Source organism: Scatophagus argus, chromosome 11 (genome assembly GCF_020382885.2).
Source record: "Scatophagus argus isolate fScaArg1 chromosome 11, fScaArg1.pri, whole genome shotgun sequence".
Classification (NCBI taxonomy): Eukaryota; Metazoa; Chordata; class Actinopteri; family Scatophagidae; genus Scatophagus; species Scatophagus argus.
This window is the reverse complement of record NC_058503.1, coordinates 17,449,711-17,469,771: the sequence shown is the minus strand read 5'-3', so window position 1 is coordinate 17,469,771 and position 20,061 is coordinate 17,449,711. Positions and strand designations below refer to the sequence as shown.

General features: G+C 41.4%; 2 protein-coding genes across 9 annotated transcripts in view; both read right to left on the bottom strand.

The window, feature by feature from the left end:
- Window positions 1-92: 92 nt before the first annotated feature.
- On the bottom strand, window positions 93-7,067 carry poglut2 (protein O-glucosyltransferase 2). 2 transcript variants are annotated; one of them, XM_046403398.1, is made up of 11 exons: window positions 6,541-6,673; window positions 5,930-6,197; window positions 5,135-5,340; window positions 4,821-5,026; window positions 4,022-4,099; window positions 3,614-3,786; window positions 2,680-2,917; window positions 1,344-1,553; window positions 1,139-1,228; window positions 777-881; window positions 93-244 (listed from the first exon to the last, which is right to left on the bottom strand). In XM_046403398.1, exons 3-11 carry the CDS (start codon window positions 5,214-5,216, stop codon window positions 227-229), a joined length of 1,200 nt encoding a protein of 399 aa, XP_046259354.1. In that variant the 5' UTR covers window positions 5,217-5,340; window positions 5,930-6,197; window positions 6,541-6,673; the 3' UTR covers window positions 93-226. The 2 variants fall into 2 exon arrangements, with proteins under 2 accessions (XP_046259354.1, XP_046259353.1); XM_046403397.1 differs by lacking the exon at window positions 5,930-6,197 and having other exon boundaries at window positions 6,541-7,067.
- A 502-nt stretch (window positions 7,068-7,569) lies between these two features.
- stxbp5l (syntaxin binding protein 5L) overlaps window positions 7,570-20,061 on the bottom strand; it is a 118,756-nt gene continuing 106,264 nt past the window's right edge. For 5 of the 7 annotated variants that reach the window (XM_046403390.1, XM_046403392.1, XM_046403393.1 and 2 more), the window contains 7 exons: window positions 16,518-16,619; window positions 15,214-15,453; window positions 13,038-13,401; window positions 12,282-12,447; window positions 11,147-11,258; window positions 10,774-10,994; window positions 7,570-10,429 (listed from right to left, as the gene is read on the bottom strand). In XM_046403390.1, the coding sequence (XP_046259346.1) occupies window positions 10,388-10,429; window positions 10,774-10,994; window positions 11,147-11,258; window positions 12,282-12,447; window positions 13,038-13,401; window positions 15,214-15,453; window positions 16,518-16,619 (1,247 nt within the window). In that variant the 3' untranslated portion in view covers window positions 7,570-10,387. The remainder of the gene's footprint in view (window positions 10,430-10,773; window positions 10,995-11,146; window positions 11,259-12,281; window positions 12,448-13,037; window positions 13,402-15,213; window positions 15,454-16,517; window positions 16,620-20,061) is intronic. The other 2 variants (XM_046403391.1, XM_046403394.1) reach the window with 1 other exon arrangement.

The following is a 20,061-nucleotide window of genomic DNA, read 5'->3' as shown; positions in this document are numbered from 1 at the left end:
AGATGCTTGATGACATTGATTTTGTTTGTGTTTGTGAGTGTGTATATGTGATATGTGATATAAAAACAGAAAAAAAGAACAACCACTTTCAACATACAAAAAGACAAACATTTATTTAAAAAATTAGATAAAGTGATATCATAGTTACATCATTAATTGACACTGAGAAATGATTTGGCAGTATATCATATATGATGGATTGCTCTGTAACTGGATGGCAGATCAATCAAAGTTCATCCTTTACCTGAAACACAGACAAAACGATTCACGTTATGATCAGGATGTCATGAGAAAAAACAGATACTTATCTGGCTTTGTTTTAGCATGTGGGAACATGTAAAAAAATCTAATTTGTAAAATCCATCATAAATCCTGTGTGGGTGTCCAGACTTTAACATATTCATGTTATTGTGTTCAAATTTAGTCAGATGCAGTGGTATTTTACATACACTAGGGGAGCCACACTCGGTAAAAAGTTTCTGTTTCAGCTTCTACTCAGCACTTTTTAAAGTTATTATTACTGAAAATGATCATTTTAAATCCTCCTCTTAGTTTGCCACAGTTAGATGCTTTGATGCTTCAAGCTTGCTATTTTGGAAGAGACCTGGTGTATATCTGCAAACAATGCAAAATTTGGTTTCAGGAAATCACATCAAATATTCAGAAGAACACAAAGCAACAACATTTTCCTGTCAGGTGGTGTAATCCTGGAAGCTTGGGGGAAACAATACAAAGTCACTCTGGCGCGATGGATAACACATAACAGTGTCTGTTACCCGAGTCCTGTGGCAGGAACATGGAAACAGGTCGTCACTGGGCTGCTTTACAAGCTCCATGTCTTCACGGATCTTTGGCTCGGTTACCTGAAGCTTGGCATAAGCCTACAAGAAAAACACTGAAGTTACAGAGAGAAATGCAACAGGCCGGTGAAGTACATCCTGAAAACAACGCATGATGTGAAACCATTTTATCTGAAGTCACATAAATAAGGCCAATCAGAGCCAATGGAATATGCAGTGCTTTGACTCCTGTGTGACTGCATGATGATGATGATCAGGATAAGAAATGCACACATTAGTGCTGGTTAAACTTTTTGCAGCACCTCAAATGTTCCTATGTATCAATGTAGAAATGTTACCTGGAAAAGTTTGTAGTAGTAACAAAATATTCTGTCTCCCATAAGATGATTGCGGGCAAATTGCTGACCACCCAGTGCAATTTTCTTAACCTACAAGACAGTAAAAAAGAAGTCAACAACAGCAACAAACACACAAGAGAACTGACTCAGTAACGACAAAATGTTACAAACATAATGATGTAATGTCCACAATCATCATCATCACCTCTTCATCATGGCTACGAGCCCACTGGATCTTTTCCAGCAGGTCTCTGAGGTCGGCTCTGATTGGGATGTAGTGCTCCCACGGCCGAAGCTCGTTGTAGAAATGCTCATAGTAGATCGAATCCTGTTTTAAGACCACACTGTCTCCTGCCAACAGGTAAGGTAGTCGATACGCCGCTACGGTGCCGTCAATGTTTATTTGGTACTTGTACTGGTGATGAACACAGAGCAGAAATAACAGCAAACTGAATTTCTTCAAAAACCAACTTCTGTAAAGCTGCTTATTAATGCCAGTTGACATTTTGACTTGAAAACAGTACAAACACAGTATTGAATATATAACGCTTTACCTCATCAGCTTAATTCATTTCTGTTAATATATTCTTATTACGAATTTGAAACAAACAACAGATATCAGGTGACAGGATCACGACTGGGCGTGAAAGGGGCGTCCTCGAAAGGCTCAGTCGTTCACAAGAGCTTCACTACTTGGTGAAATATGACTGTGTAAAAGGAAAATATACATTAGCTGTGGAACACACAAAATGAAAACGTTTCAAGGCAGAATAAATAGGATTTTCCTATTGGACGTGTGTGGCAGTGTTTGTTAGCAACGGAGACCCTGCACTCTGGCTACATTTACTTTGGGCATCAACCTTTGGGCTGTGGTTGCGTGATGTGTGTGAGGATGTGATAAAAATGTAGTGACCAGGTACCAGATCGTAACCAGATCGCTTCATGTTCAGTGGGGGAGCAGCAGCCAGCTTCGCCGCTTGCAATGTTTACAAACTGCAAGCGTCAAATCCAACTCATTCTGCTTTTAAGGCCTGCATTGTATTTAATCCCTATAAGAGTTAAGTCTTGGTATACTATGGCTGATTAAGTTATGTGTTAATGTGTCAGTTAACACATGCAGTAGACACACAAAGCTACATGGGCATCCCAATGAAGGTCTAGCTAGCACTCACTTGGAAACCTAGATAATAGGTCCAGTAAGGTTCAGTACTCACTGGCCCGTGAGCACTGGTTTAGTCCATCACATTCTGAGAAAAATATGGGTCTTTACTTGCCTCACCAGACACCAGATTACTTAGGCTCTCTGCTCTTTCATGCTGAGCAATCGACACTCAGCTTGTCTGAGCTTGTTGGCTGTAAAGCAATTAGCTGCAGCTAATTGCAAATTCTCACTGGATCTGGCAATAAAAGGATTTCCTTTCAATTACTTGGTATTACTTTAAGTTATTATTGGAAATAAAATGCACGATTGCATAATTTAATTACAAAAAAAAAAGTACCTAAGATGTATATTAATTAAATCGGAAACCAGCTGCTCTCACCTTGAAAAAGTCAAAGAAAGAAACATGTTTGACAAGCGGCCCATAGAGGCTCTCGTCATGTTGGAAGAAGAAGAAGTTGGTGAAGGCAGCATCTATCATGTCGGGGTGAGCCCTCGAAAGCTTCACCAGCTCCAGACGTTCCTGACGACTGTCCCGGCCCCTCCAGAAGGCGGTTGCGTTCTTGTTTGGCCAAGGAGGCCCCGTGTTGGCCTGCACTGACATCATGTCCAGACTAACTCTGTTCATTGGATGCACAACATGTTGCCCAAGTTATTCATCTCAGGATCTGTCAAAGTTCAATCATGCATATGAAAGTAATGTCATTGTATTATTTTACCCATGTGAAGGACTGACTTCACACTGTAAGCTAACTGTAGCCTGGCGCACATACTTTGCACTGGAAAACTGTTTTACTGATTCATCCATCCATTTTCTATACCGCTTATCCGTCAGGGTCGCGGGGGAGCTGGAGCCCAGCCGACTACGGGCGAGAGGCGGGGTTCACCCTGGACTGGTCGCCAGTCGATCACAGGGCTCTGATTCATCATTGCAGTAAATTAAATATAGTTTGTGACGCAGAGAGCTCATGCTGGACACACCTGGTGAGTCAGTATCAGTATGTGAGACAGGCAAAACTTTTGCTGGCAAAACTTCTTGAATGAAGCAGGGAAATAACGAGCATTCTGACCACTTTGCTTTGGCTGCATTGCACTGCAACACTTGTTACGGTAGAGTCTGCACACACAAGCTTACTTATCCCAACTGTCATCACCTTGGAGGAAAGTAATAGATATAAAGGTATAAAATCCTGCTATTGCGCGGCTCCAGTGCGTGACTGACTGTGGCTCCTGTCCTCCACTCAGTCACAAGCCACAAACGATTCAGAGCCAAAAGGCTTGCCCACCAAGTTTGTGTTATGGATGCTCGGCCATACCTTCCCATTGTCTCCAGGACAGACTCAGTCAGGTCATAGGTGGGCATGACAATATCTCTGGTATTGTTAGAGCCACACCAGGAAAAGATGGGGTGAATTTTCTCAGTGGGTTTCCTTTTCTCCAACGGCCAGTCACCCAGGTTAACGAAAAACTCCATATCAGGGAGCTGCACCTGAACCCAACACCGAAGAGAGTGTGCTCATTTAAGAATAATGTTATTGAGAAGAAGCTCTGCTGCCTATTCATGCTTACAAATTCAAAAGTGACAAAAGCTATCTAAATTTCCGCCATGCCCTTTTTCTAGTTTTGTAAAATGCGTGCAATGAATAAAATGTAGGAAGTGTGTATTAAAGACTAAAAGTGTGCACATGTTTCAGTATCACACCGGTACTTTAAGAAGAGCTTACCTTTCTGGTGAGCGACAGGAGGATGGAATCCATAAAGATTCGGAAACCGACATGCTCTCCAAAGGTTTTAACGTAGACCTAAAAGAGAGCGAGAAGCTTTATCAACATAAAAACGTCACAGGAGGGTTCAGAAGTTCGAAACTTAACTTTTATGCTGAGCTACAATTGGCTGATGAAGTCTGTGTGATAAGTTTGAAAGCTCTGGAACGCCACTAAGTAGATTTTAACACTAGGGGTAATGTCACAGTTATGTAAAGAATGTTGCAGAAATGTGTTTATAATTTGCAATTACAAAAAAAGTACTGTTTTTTTTGGCACAGAACTAACTTTGTAAGTGTACACTCAAAAGCATAAATAACAATGAGACTGTAAATCACTGACAGCTGATAAATCACTGGATGTTCCCAGGTAATGCTAGCAGCGTGACAATAGAGCTTTAGACGTATCACTATTACAGGAACCTGGATTGACGTCCACAGTGGTATTTTGAGAAGATCGTACCCTTGAACACCTGGTTGATACTGTTCTTACAGGTGTGTCACACAGCTCCAGGCTGTGCTGTACAACTTTTCTTTATTGCACAGGCCTAATTACTATCTGTCCTAAAGAAATACTATCCTTTACTACTACACTACTACCCTTTCATTGTGATGATATTTGAAAGAGAACCTGGGAAATTTCTGTACGATTAGTTATGTGACGATTTTCTGTTGCATCAGGCTAATACTGGCTGTTTGCTTGATATTTTTGGTTTATTTCTTCCATTTTGGGTGTTCCTGGTGTCACGGGTTGGGGGCACCTTGTTGTCTTTAACAGTGTAGTGGCAGAGGCTTTGTCTCTGTCCAAAGCGCTGTGGGATCTCCTGTGCATTGCGATCCGGGTCAACACTTGCATAGAGGGCCAGGTCGCTCTCTATCTGTGGGAAGGACTGAGGACAGTGCATGTGAGTCTCCCATACAGAACCACTAGACTGGGGACAGTCACAGCCCTCGTGGTAGACCGGGCCTGTTGAGGGGCAAGAACAGAAACATCTTCAAAATCATTTTCTTTCACCTGACAAACACAAATCTCATCCTAAAACATAATTTGTGGGCAGCTTGAATTGTGCTCTACCTTTAAGAATGAATGGTGACTTGGCAACATGCTTGTTCTTGAGCAGAATGTGGATGTGAATGTCCCTGTAGGTGGCGTACATTCTGTAGCGAACCAAGAAGGAGCCATCCTGACGATCCAGAACCTGGATCCAAATCCTGGTGAACTGCTCCACTGGAGACACAATCTTCACTTCAAAGGTCTTCTCACCTGGTGATGATGTTAAACTGTGACAAAAAGAATATGGAGAATATGGAGAATTCATTCCTTTCAAAGTTGTTCATTTTTGGAAGAGTCACGGTTAGACATTAGTCCTAAAACAGATGAAACTTTTCAAATATAATTGTCTGAAGTTAATCATGAATTTAAAACTTACCACAAGACATTCGACAGTTATTTAAGTGTTAAAAAAGGATAAAATTTGATTTGAAATAAAGCTTTGACAGTGTTTACATGTACTTCGGCAGCTAAGAGCAATAATAAGGATGTAAACACCATAAAACAAACCTTAAAGCATAGCAAGTCTGTGCTTCAATTGTAGTCATAGTTTGATTTCACAGTGAAAGTGCAATTTAAAAAAGAACATATTATTTTCCCAACACCTTCTGACAACATTATGACAAGTTGCGAATTAAAAACAGGAAGTATGCTGCACGCTGATATAATTTCATGGCTTTTTGATACTGGCCTGCTTTTATTGTGTCTCTCCTGTGTAAGAGCAGACAACATAAAGTAGTTCTTTGTTGTATGAATGTATGAATAGAAGTGAGAAACAGATATCTATCTCGAGACACGAAGTGTGTGTTAAAGTGACACCTGGTGAGAAACTGCACACAGAGTTTGATGCCTTCATTGGTCCCAGGGGAGCTTTTGCATGAAAGGGGTCATTGAAGGTTGTCTATCTCTTCCTCCCTGGGGGCACAAATTTTCATGTCTGCTCGCTCACTATTGACGAGTTTAAAATTTCAGCGTGGCTGAAGACATTTACTACGCTGTCCTTTCTTTGTAGTCATGCAGACTTCAGGTGCTCGGGTACAGAAATCATCCCGTGTCAACAAAACTGGAAGGTTATGTTTTCATCCATCTGTGATTTTGCACAGACAAAAGAGAGCATAAAACAAAAACATACTGACCCAAATATTCACATGGGAAAATGTGGGGATTGTACTCTATCTGAATACACTCATACTGATAAGAAAACCATGGGACTTTTCAAGATGAACAAAATCTCACCAGCTACATCTATATCTATACATGATTTACTCCAACTGACCTATACCACCTACGTAGGGTACTTGAAAGCAGCATTGCGTGACATAATCTTACAAGTTGTTGCTATCATGAACCCGGCTGGGTTATGACTAGAAAAACGTACCGTTATTGGCTTCAACAAAAAACTATTAGCAGGCCTGTGCTACTGTACTTACTTTCTCCCGGAACTGTCCACCGCCTGAATGTAGAAAAACCGAGCAGGGAGGACTATGTTTGCCTCGAGTCCAGGTCCCCATACTAAAGTTTTTGAAGCACTGGGTACAGAGTCTGCCTGAGCTCCTGGGAGTTCATGTCTGAATAGTTGCAGGCAGGAGAGCAGCAGCAACCATGAAAACAGTCGAAGAGACATAACTGTCCGGAGTCCGGTTGCAAGCCCTTTGAGGTTAGCCGTTACTTTATTCCCTACAAAGGTTCCCTGCCAACACTTGCCATAATTAGTTAAAACAAATCAGAAACATCAACAGCGCGAATAGAAGTCTGTAACCTAATGTTAAGCGTTAGTTCGTTCCGCTACAATTCGGAGTGACACCATTCAGAGGCGGCATTGCTAACCGTTAATATCTGGCTAACATACACATATGATTTTATTATTTAAATATGACTTCAGTGATACGAACTGTGTTGCTAGCTGGTGTCAAAGCCCCCGTACAGTTTACTAAAAGTATCTGCTGAATGAATAGGGGGCGGGATAAGCACGCGCGATGTAACGATACGATTGGTCAGCCGTCCACGGAATTTAGATTTGATTGGCTAAACGAGCGTTCGGACACACGAGCTCCTCTGAATCTGATTGCACAAAAATACGGAAGTTTAAGCCCTGGTATGTGCTGGGCTAGCTTGATGCTGAGGGAATGGGATGGGGTTAATCCAGATAATATATAATACATTATTACATTTTTATTGATGATGCATCCACGTGTTAGTAGTATTTTATTGTTGTAGCTGGTCGAGGGGGAGCTAGCTAATTAATGTAACTGTAACAATATTATTTTGTTTTAGTTTTGTGTGTAAAATCGTAAATGTATTTTTCAGTTTAAAGCACCTTAGCTGTCAAATAAATGTGGTTAAATAATAGTACAGTATTTCACTCTGAATTATCATGGGGGGTAGGCATAGAGAGGCTTAAATTCAAATACTGAAATACTTCAGAGTAGTTGGGAAAATGAATGAAATAATCTCAAGTGTGTACATCAATCAATGTTTATTTCAGTTTGCTTTTGCATCAACATATTTTCAGCTCTTTTTTGTCAAGTAGTTTCTATTACACTATTATAATATCAATAAGAACAAAAAGTGGTTGAATCCATTTAAATAAGACAAACTTTGCTGCCATCATTGAGAAAACCAGAGAAATGCTTTTTTTCAGGATACTACAGTGTGACGAACTACAGAGTCCCAGTGATTTAGACAGAGCCAGAATACCAGATACAGTACCAGCAGGAACAGGTACAACATATACAGAGAAAAAATATCCCAAGAATGTCTTTATCTTTTTTTAGCATTTTTTTGTTTCATCTTTCTCCCAGGATTGAACTGTACAGTTAATATAAAAACCAAAAACGTACAAACCAAAAACATACTAACAAAACACCCTGTCAGTAGAAGTCTGATTTTTTTTTTTTCCATTTTTGGTTGTTTTTTGTGTTTTCTCTGCCACTGAAAGAACTGCACTGAACACAAATCTCATTGACGATACAGAGATAGGAGAGAAATGTATTTTTCTGACATGTTTAAGACACCTCCTCTTTGAATCAAATCGTGTAATTCTTGAAATCCACATGATTTCACGGCTTCAGGATTTCAGGTGAGTTGAGGTGAAAACAAAAGGGGCTGAAGGCCTTTTAAAGCCTAAGGAATGCCTCAGAAGCCTGACAGGAAGCAGGCTGATCGATTCAGCTGTGTCTGTTTTTTTTTGTTTTGTTTTGTTTGTTTGTTTCTTGTCTTTTTTTAAGTTTTGAGTGCATGTGTCACTGTGCATACGTCAACACGATCAAGGCGCGATGCTTTCTATGTGTTACTGCTTGTGTGCATAAAGGCCTGATATGTGCGAGATGGATACCAATAATCCTCTGTTTGGTTTTCAGATAAATTCAAAGTACAGACAAATACACAAGTACAAAATATCCTGCTCACTTAATGCTTGTTTGCCTGTGCCATGTGGCTACCCATTGACACATACAACACAATCACAATATGATACACAACCATGTATCATGAAACATCTGTTGTTTTTAACATACAAGAGCCTTCAGTTGAGAGGCCACCACCATCAAATATAGGACTGCGACAAGGATATTATAGTCATCAGGAACAATATTGAACAAAAAAAAAACATTTGCCTTCAGCTGAAAATGTTTTACACATGTACATAGTTTCTTCACTGACTCACATCTGAACATCACTGAAAAAAATACTGTTACTTCTGCTATACCTTCTGTCGATAGCGATCAAACGGTGTAAATGTATCCAACTTTGCGCTTCATACTAGCTAAGACAGTGACAGTCGTTAAAAGTATTGTTTGTGATCGTGGAGAGAAGACAGCTCAGGTAAAATACAAAGAACTTTTAAAAGACTGAGGTGGAGAGAGATGGGAGGGTGTCATTCATTTCTGATTGCTTTGGTAGAGAAAGAGTCCAGTCATTTTACATTTGTGGCACTCTCTCTCTCTCTCTCTCTCTCTCTCTCTCACACACACACACACACACACACACACACAACCCAACGTCTCACTAAACTCGTACAAAGGCAGCTAAAGACTCAAATGTGAACCAGCGACAACCAAGAATACATGAAAAAGAACAAAAAAAAAAAAAAAAACATCCTCGTATATTTTTTTTCATAAAGAAAACTGGCTTGTTTGACTTTAATAAACGCCCTCCATGGCCAACTCCAAGTACGATGTCTCATCTGTTCTAATCACACAGGACACAAATGATGACGACCACATATTAGCTCTTAGTTAGTTTACAGCGAGCGGATTCACTCACCTCCTATTTTAGGGCACATAAATAGCATACACGTTCATACTACAGATATAAACACACTGTGTCCAGAATTTCACCCATTCAGCCTTTTGCAAACGTGAGAGCCTGCACTCTGTTTTCATGCGACTGTAGTCGGGGAGTGAGATATTCCTCATCATCATTTAATGCGTTTGTCATTGGCAGCAGCCATACAGTGAAATTAGAGTGTGATTAGAGTGTGATTAGGCTGTGCAGAGGTAAGTGTAAATACTACAGATCTGTTTTTAGACTGTGCAGCCCAGACTAAATTGTAAGAATACAGTTTTAGCATTATTCTAAGTGTGTGTAGAGAAAGCTAACTGCGTAACTATATTTTGGCAAGTAATATTTGCCAAGAAAAAAATAAAAAAAAATTAAATGAACCTAAAAGAAAAATTTAAAAAAGGGAAAAGAACAGAAGTTTTGGCTTAATAGCAATGCAGGTATACATTTTTCTTTTTATATAGAGTTTTCTGTCAATATTTCAAAAAATATAAAGTATTTCATAGTCTCTGTTGTTGGCTTACATCATTAAATAAAACTTTTTTTTTAACTTTCGTATCTCCTGTTAAAGTAGCATGCTGCTTTATAATATGGCAGTTGGATATTTTTAATAGTCATCCATTGTTGTTTCATGCATTTCTTGTTGGTTTCTTAACGCTGGAGTATCTACACAGTGAGGTCAAGAAAACACACACACACACACACACACACGCACACACACAGACTTGTCAGATATTTCCAGTTCCATCTTCAGCCCTTCAAATGCCGCCATTCTCTTTCCCTCCTCCTCCTCACTACACGTCTAGACAAGGAACTCGCCCGTCCCCATCCTTCAACAATGTGACGGTGCCGTACATATAGCCAGTCTTCAAGCCGTAAAGACAAAATCACTCCTGAGTCTCTCTTTTAATTGCTCTCGTTTGTAGAGTGAAAGTCCCTGTCCCGGCATAAGGTTCCCAGCAGTCCAAGGGGCAGCCTCCACCCTCCGTCCTGCTATTAGAACTGGTACCACTTCTTGTCCTTGCACTTGAGCATCAGCTGTAAAAGAAAAAAGTCATATACTGTTGAATACCAAGCTGTCATTTCCTGCATGGAGCAGATTTCTTTGGAATGGACCAAATAAATGACATCATGGTGGATAAGTGACACCACATGAAAACAATGCAGCCTATTCTTCTCTTTTTACTTCATTACTTTAAAGCTTTTACATTAATTGTGTGATATTTTCAAAAAAATCTTACTTGAATTTTACTGATGTTCACAACATTATCCATAAACAGATTTTTATAAAACGTAGATCATGAAAGATTACATTTTTCACATCACACACTTAGTGCTTAGCAAACATCTTGCCTCAGAATTTTTAATGATCTTGTTTTTACCTCATGGGCATGTTTGGAGAAGGTCTCTGCACTGGTCATCATCAGGGCGGTTCGTTCCTCCAGCTCCCCCAGCCTTTGGCCTCTCTCATCCAGAGCAATGCGGGCCCGGGCCAGCTCACCCACCGCTCCACTGGCTGCCACCTTCATGCCCTCCATCCCCGCCTGCCCGGGGATGTGCTGGGCTAGGCTCCGAGACGCCTTCCCAGCTGCTGCCTCACCAACTGTCGACGCCATCAGGTAAAAAGTAAAAAAGAAGGGGTGAATATTATGTCTGCAATGCATTTTTAGCAACTGGCTTTTTCATGTGGATTTGTGCGCACCAGAATCAAACTTCATCTAAATGAAAAGAAAGAATAAAAGATAAAAAACACACAAAGCTCTTCTCTGTCGAAGGTGTTGGCATTTCCTCCAAAGAAGCCCTTTAGAAAGCCTCTGTTCTGGGCCTCTGGTGTTTCTATTGGTGTAAACAGCTCTCCCAGCATCTCCTGAAATCAGTGAAAATGAAAAAAAATTCTTAGCCCTCAATAACGTTATCCTTTAACAATTCTTTCCAGTTCTGCACAAGGGACATATTCCTTTCATTTGTTAATTGTTCAAAGTGGCAAGTTTTCTCTTCTTTCTCTTGATTTCTTTTGCCTTTGTGAAAATTGCCACAGTGTTCCTCCATACATTATATGGATAAAAGCACTGGGCTATGTGACATTACACCAACAGGGACCTTGCATTCTAAACACACAGACAGCTTTGCAGCCATCACAGCCTCTTCTCTGTTCTGTAAAGGCTTTCCACAACATGTTGTGAGTGTTTCTGTGGGAATTTTTGCCCATTCATGCAGTTGAGCATTTGTGAGGTCAGACACTGTTGGATAAAAAGGTCTGGTTCGCAAACTCCGTAAGAGGCAGAGCTCAACCCCTGAAAAACAGCCCAATACCACACCAGAATTCAATAATAAAGAGGTGTGTCCCAATACTATTGTCCACAAGACCATAATCTGAGTTAACTACTGTTGCCTGTAGGTGGCACTATTGCAGCATCACACTACAAACTCCACTGACATCTGTGATTAGTAAGTAAGTATTCCCATGTCCACACACACACACACACACACATACACACACACACACAAACACACACCCCCGTCAAACCAACGCCATACAATCAGCGCTGTGTAGTTCAAACCACATATGAAAACTGTGACATTTCACTTCTAAGGCCTGACAGAGGCCGGGTTTCACCAGGGGTGAGATTAATAGCGCCCACTTATTTACCGCACCCATCCTTTTTTCAGAGCTCTGAAACCAAATGATTCGGACGCAAATGATCAGACAAGCTAAATTAGAGCAGTCTCAATTTGTACATCATATATAGTACGTGTGAATAACCTTGCATAAAACCTTTCAGTTCACAGCTGCACATAAACAGAATGATAAAGGTAAGATATTGATGAGACTGACAGAAACACTGACAGGTAGAAGCATGCACACACACACACAAACTGCAGCGCTGACCTGCAAGTTGTCACACATCTCCTGGCTGTACGTAATTCTCTGGATCTCTGTCGGGGAGCTGAGATACAGTGCCTGCCCCCCGTTGGTGAAGCAAAAGGTTCTTGCAATGCGCATGTCTGTCAGAGGCAGGTAATTTATATCCATCAACGGCCTCAGACTTGGCAAACTGTGAGCAGAGTGAGAAGAATGAAAGACAACTTTGACACGTAGGAACATCTGTATCATAAAAACTGTACCCCGCATAGTAAACCAGACACGAGGTCACAATGTAACCTCAGGATTATTTATCACCTTTTTTTTGTTCATCTTTGGTCATGAATCAGTTTATTATGTGCAAGCAATCGACGGATAGAAAGCTGCCTTTAAACTTAAATTGTACCTTCAACTCCCATGAAATGTACAAATCACACGAAATCAAAATGTATTTTTCGAGGTAAGAAATACAAATAAAAGAAGACAAAGGTGCCACCAGAGGTCACCCAACCAAGCAGCAAGGTGTTATTCCTACATGATTTGTGTAGATTATTTCTGCACTGAAAACATTCCTGTCTCTAGCCAGAGGTGTCTTTGAGAAACTGTTAGAGTCACAGTGTGCTCAAATCAAATGTGCAGCCCTGGTCCAAGCAAAATATTAACAGCAGGAAAAAAATACATCAAATATTGTGTAAATTTCATGTAAAACATCAGAGATTTTGTAGATGTTTTTTGTGCACAGACTTAACACAAATATCTGATAAAAGACAGAAATGGCTATACCTGAGTGTCATGACGTGTCCGTTAGCACAGAAGCAGGCCAGACACACACTGTTGGACACAGATACCACGTCGGCCCTCAGTACAAAGGATGACTCAGTGATGTTGTGAACAAAGAGGCAAGACTGAGAGGGCATCAAGAATACTTTGGCCTGCCTCTCAGAGCACACCACGGCCAGATGTCCCTCTCCGCAAGTGTCCTGAGAGGATGATGGTGAAAAGTGGACCAGTTTGCGCTTGCGCGGTCTGTCGGGGTCCTCGGGGGCATTGGGGTCCCGCCAAACCTCGTAGGGGCTCTGAATGAGTGCTCCCATGCAGTCCAAGAAGCCAAATCGCAACACTGAGCCTTTGAGCATCAGGATTGCTCCTGGGAACCAACAGAGGGAAGAGGAAAGACATGAAGTCTAAAACCAGAATTTCAAAACACAGGGCAAAAAAACAGCAGAAATGAAGAGAAATAAAAGCATCTGCACACTTATCTTCATTGCAAACACTGAACTTCCTATCTAAGCTGGCTGAACAGACGCACACAAAGATCAATAAAGAGTCTATTCTTGTTGTATTTTCACTGCATTTGCATGTGATGCTGAGTTAAACTGAGAATGTCAGTATTAATGCTTGACGTTGTAGAACAATAACAAAGGTTCACATATTTACAGCTTGGAGCCTCGTATAAGCTGCTGTCTGCTGTTGGCTGCTAAGCACACTATTACTTACACAGAGACCGGAGGTTACCTGTGCTCTCAAAGGAGAACTTTGAGAAAACATAAGCAGAGTTCACCAATACTTTCCTCTACAAATTTCAACACTTCTGTTCACCAATATTTCTTTCAAGCTGAATCTGTGACCTTCAAGTAATAACCTTGCCTCTTGTACATTCAGTATCAACACCTGCTGCTTGAAAAGGGCCTTGATTTCTGGACCTATTGTTGTTTTCCCTCTGTGTGAGAGACCTTCTTCCTTCCACAGCAGGGTTTCTGGACTGGTAACACATTTTGAGTGGCTCAGTTTTGATTAGTCTGAATGCAAATACAATGAGGCTGCAAACTTGATCCTTGTTCCTGACTACAGAAGAAGTTAGTGCAAGACCGTGCACAAAAATGCCCTTTCGATGTTCACCACAGCAACAAATTGCCCTGTCGTTCAAACAAATAAGGCTTTATGAAGCCTTAGGTATCAGTAAAAGCAGGGTTCAGCTTCACACAGTGCACTTAGGGAAATTACCCACACTTATTTTAACAGCCTTACACTGCTGTTCCCCATGGCACAGTGCACATGTCAGAGCTAACCGTCCTTTATAAGTGTAGCCTGTATCATTATTTGTGAAACTGCTGGCTCACATCACAATAATATTAAAAACAAAATCATTTTAAAAAGGCTAACTCCAAATGCAGCCAGCAGCGGAAAAGCTCGGGAAAGCTTCAGTGCACTACCTGCTGAGTACAGAACCGCCGACAGGAGGAGGCGCAGGGTTTGGATTAAGAGCGCCGCATTTTTTTGGGACGATCACTGCCCACAGCACAATTCGCCTGTACAAACAGAGCAGTCAGAACGTCCCGCGAGGAGAGGAAACGGAACCAGGATAGGGGCAATGCTAGTCTGGCATTGGACTTAAGGCCGCTCCTGGCTAATGTCTGGTTGCAGGAAAATGAAATGGACAAAATGGGCCAAGCAAAAAAATCACAGACTGTTTACCCACATCTAGTCTGCTTTCTGACAGTCAGAGCTTACACCAACCGTCTGCCCTGAATGTCTAAGGCAATGCAAGTACAGCAATGCAAATGTTAGAGAAAAAAATCCAAGGTTAATACATGAACACCTTTAAAGCAGAATGCAACAGAGCAGACCCATATACATTAAATTCACTCGACGTTTTGATAACATACAGTATGTACGCAACAGCTGGCGTGTAGCTCTCTTTTATTCTGGGGATGTGTCCTTACACAAACTGGGTATACTTGAATTGAGATGTAACTGAGGTATAACTTTTTTTCTCACTATGCCTTTTCTGGAGCTCGCAAAAAACACTTCATTTGGTGGTAAAACCAAAAGCAACTGCCCTGGCAGTGTTGGTAATGATCTCTGTTTGTACAGGAAATTGTGTGTACAGCTATGGTTAAGGTGACCAAGAACCTCTGTAAGGTCTGTGACATGACAGCCGAGTCGTACTGGGACTTACCGCTTGGGCCAATTGTCACAGGTTCCTCCATCCTCTCCTCCTGGTCAGTGGGAATGGACATTGGGATGAGCAGGACTACGCCTAAGCTAGTGCCCACCCACAGACATGGGGTGGGCACAGCGTCACTCTTGCGGCCGTAGGACTCGCCGAACTGCAGTGTGGTGATAGCCTCTTTGGTGTCCCGGTCAATGCTGGACACGCTGGAGCTGCGCGAACGGCTGAAGGAGTTTTCACGACTCTCTGTGGCAGCACCCCCCAAACACAGCAGCACAGCACAGGCAGAAATGATACAAAAGGAGAGAGGCATGAAGCAATGGCAGGAAGGAGGGGAGCGAGAAAGAAAACAGGAAAGAGGAAGGCAGAGTTACAGGAGTTGTGGAAGGGGACAGCAAAGAAAGAATGGAAGGAGAGTAATGAAGAGCAAAGATTCTAAAATGCCATATTGTCTGTAGAGTGTATGTAAGGTAAACAAAAACTTGAACAAAGGGGAAAACGCCATTGAAAAGATGTGATACACTGAGAAGGAAAGTGACCATTACAAAGGGACAAATGGACAGAAACATACTTTCACAACAAATCCTGCACGCACGCTCACGCACACACACGTACACACTTCTGTCTTTGTTTACTCAGAGTGCACTTCAGCAGCTTGGTGACACACTCAAATACACTGCAAGTATGTATACGCACACACACGCACGCACATAAATGTACACAAACACACACAAGAATGCACACACATACACTCACTGGCAGTTGCACCAAATTCAAAAACTCCTTTAACTCTGTTTGAGTGCTACCCATTCAGGTCCTCCATTGAGTACTTAAAGCCTCCATCATAAAAGTATTTCTGTATTGCTGAATTATTCAGAGCCAGGAAATGTGCAGTGCTGCATTCCCAGCCTAATGCCCCACAGAGTGCAGACTTCAGTATGTAACAATGGCTACAGATGGGTGCAAAGCCACAGACTAAATGAATAAAATTTTGACAGGTGTTCAATGTATGTGATTTTCAGGAAAATTTCCGAGGCATCATGAGAACCAAAATCTGCTTAAATAAGACATACACTATTTACGTGTGTGTGTGTGTAGGGGGGGGGGGGGTATACAGCGTACTGTATGGTAAAATTTATGCTGCCTGCAAAACATACACTACCCCACACCTACATGTCGGGACAAGAGCAATTCTACGCAAGGTTTAGACGAAACAGGGCCACAGGACGGACTGACATACCGACTGAAGGACGGACGTGTAATAATCAGTGGGACAGCAGCTGATGGTTGTGTGGCCGAAGCCCCCTTACCTCTTTCGCTCCAGCAGTAGGGGGCGCTGGTGTGGTGCTCATCGTGGGAGTACATAGTGACTCCATGTAACTGCTGAAGCATTGCCCTCCTGGATGCATAACCTACTCATGTCCCACAACATGAATCCCATATAACAAATCCCGCCATGCCCCAAAGAAACACACGCACACACACGAGCGTAGCCACCCAGCCAAAAAAAAATGGACGAGACAGACAGATGAACAGTATTACCAAAGAATGACAGAAAGGGAAAGAGAGAAAGATGCAACTGAGTTTGGAGAGACTGCTTCAAATATATGCAGAGACAGAGACAGAGTGCACGACTGAAAAACAGGACGCTCATCTGCGTTTCTGGTCGCCACACAACCTCTACTCGCTTATCCCCTTACTCTGCAAACCCCTTTCTGCACCCACTATAAACTAACTAAACACTATTGGCAAGTGTAGCAGGTTTCTATGCTTCTAATTTTACAAATAACTGATAAAACATCCCCATACATTCCAGTGAGGTCAGTAAAAAGCTACTGTACAGCACTGTTGCACAACAACCAAAATTTTGATACTGCTTTCTTTGATACTACTGCAAGTGTGAAAACCCTGAATGAATATCAGTTCACAGACTGGTTACAAAATTGGCACGAGGAGAACCAACTCAAGCCAAAGCTAACATGAAAACTCCTGCACAAAAGGTGCCATAAAGCTGCAGAAAGATAATTCTGGTTGCTGGTTGTGGTTTTTTTTTCTCATTTACCCCAGTATACGAGTAGTATCAATATTTGTTTGTCAAAATTCTGGTATCATGACAACACTGTTGTACGACGCCGCTGGCATCGACGAGCACAAAGGCAGCCTTTTTGCTGTAAGTCTGGTTAGCAGTGGCTCGGGTTTGCTGCGTGTCGCTAGAGTGTGTTTACGCTGTGTGACAGAACCTGTGGGGTGCTGGCTAATGAAAGTCAGGCACAGTGGTACTCTGACAGGACGCAGGGACTCGTGGGGGGGAAAGCAGACAATCTGAAGTGGTGAGACAGACAAAGTGCCAGGTTTATAGAGTGGTACATGCACACACACACACACCCACACACAGTGCAGAGAGACAAGGACAAACACCCAAATACTACACTTATCTCTCTCTCTCTCTTCATTTCTGTGTACCACCAATGGCTTGTACAAAGTACGTGCAAAGTTTAGTATTAATGTGTACCATATCAGAGGACTTTTCCTGAATTTTAAATGTGTGCTTGATTGTCAATTTAACAAAAATTAAGATTCATTTGGGGCACATCCTACAGAGACATATTTTATCACTAAGCCATAAAATAGCAGGCCTGCTGCTTTGGCATTTGGTTTTTACCTCGGAATTAAACATGGATGTAGGTGTGTGTGTGTGGGTGTGGACTCTTCAGTATCTGGTCAGGTAGACATTGAGTCATCTCACCTTTGTACAGTGTTGCAGAAAAATATATTCTATAAGTGTATTTGGGCAATTTATAATATGTGATTCTGTACTAGATGGATTATAACATTTATATATCCTGTTACTTTTTTGTCTTGTTCTTAGACATAATGTTGCCAATTTTATGACCACATTTGCCAGTCTAACTATCATACAATTCTGTCCTCAATATTTAATATATTGATATTTAATTTAAAGGTATGCTGCCGACCCAAGATAGGAGGTACCACTGCAGACTGAGTCTGGCTTCCCATGTCATTTCCCTCCTCTGTCTCCTCGCCTGGCATGCAGACCTCATTAACATCTGCCTCATCTCTCGCACTGCTTGTTGACCTTTAATTATTCCAGTGATCCTGCTGGCTCTTCACTGTGGTAACCCAGTGAAACTGATAAACAACAATACCAAAGGTAGGAAACGGAACAGAATGGGCAACAGTCTGCTGAGAAAAGTAGCTGTTAAAGCATATTAAAAGTCTGCTAAAGGCTATGGATACCCTCAGTTTTTCAATGAATCTCCTCCTTGTCCCATGTCTCTGTGAGTGAGTGAGTTTTACATCTTATTCGTGACTTCGAGAGGTTCTGAAGTGATGGATGTGCCCCTATAATACTTTGGACTAAAGAATACTTTTTATCCAGAACAGGTTCTTCTGTATAGTCCATTAAATAAGACTGAATTGCTGTTTTAAGCATGTGTTGCTACATACAGCGCTAGTTTCAGGAAGGGGAATATTTGATTGATTCAGGACAAAATGTACCAAACAATCTGAAACATGGTCACAGGTTAATCTGCAGTAATTCTGTTCATAGGAAACTGTATCGCTAACTGATACCTTCAATATTGTTATCAAGTTATCAAGTTATGTCAAGTACGCATTTCGGTCTGAGGGTGGTGTGTCCATATAGGAAAAGATTTATTCAGCGATTTACAAATGAGTGATAAGACATATTTGTCAAAATTGTAAATTTTGTGGGGTAAAATTAGATATTGTGGACTTACTGAACTGGATGTGTATAGATGGCAAAACAACTGTTCATGTTAAATTTCTCAAGCACTCTGTTAAACGGTTTCTTACAGGTATTTTCAGAGGCTACAGATTCATTGAATTGACTGCAGAAAAGAGCCATTTCTACCATCGTCTGCATCGATTTGGCTGGTAGTGCAGGTGTAGCCCAGGCAGTGGCTTGAATAAAATATTATGCTTATGCTAATGAAAAACTGTTTTCCTCTCGGCTCTCCAGGTCACTGTTGTGTAATGAGGTCGATGAAGATGGCAGCGTGAGTCCAATTGCAGTATTGGCGTAAAGTCAGTACGTTTGTATGATACTAACAAATAAAAAATCTTTATAACTTCATAGCACAGCACAGATTTAAAGAGACTGTGATTGAGGAACATGGCCATACTTTCAACTGCAAAGATGTGCAACCATTCTGTGCTACTTTTTGTCTGATGTGCGTGCAGAGGTGGCTTCAGTAGCTGCGATATTTTGGGAACTGTCAGAGTGTTGAGTCTCCTATGGCGAGATCAGCCTATCGTGATCTGACAGAGGCTTTCTCTTGATCTGAAAGCAAATAAAGTCTGGACTATGAGTGAGCAACCTGCACAGCCCCAGCTTTCCAAAACTGTTTATATACGTGTGACGCACCAGCACTATGTGAAGGCAATGCAGTGCTGGTGGTGCACCAGGCCTAACAACGTGATTTCATATGGATTCCCAAACCCGCAGTGTCTTCAGCCATTGTCCACCACCTCCGGAAAATGACCCAGCAAAAAAACAAAATGATGAGAAAACATCACACTGCAGTAATCTGTATTAGTTTGACAGATATTGAAATTGCAATACCAGTCACAATTTAATTTTTTAATTTAATTTTCATTGATCAAAAATAGAAAAAACATGATGTGATTTTTGCTGGGGCCTGTATCAAAATGTATACCCTTACATGTAGAGAGCATGACATATCAACGCATTTCTATTGCAGCGCAATGATTAATTTATACTGGTATGCTGCGACATCAAAAAATGCTGCCTCCTGTGATTCTGATATTGATCTTGGTCATGTTGTGATTTTAATAATAATAATTTCAATA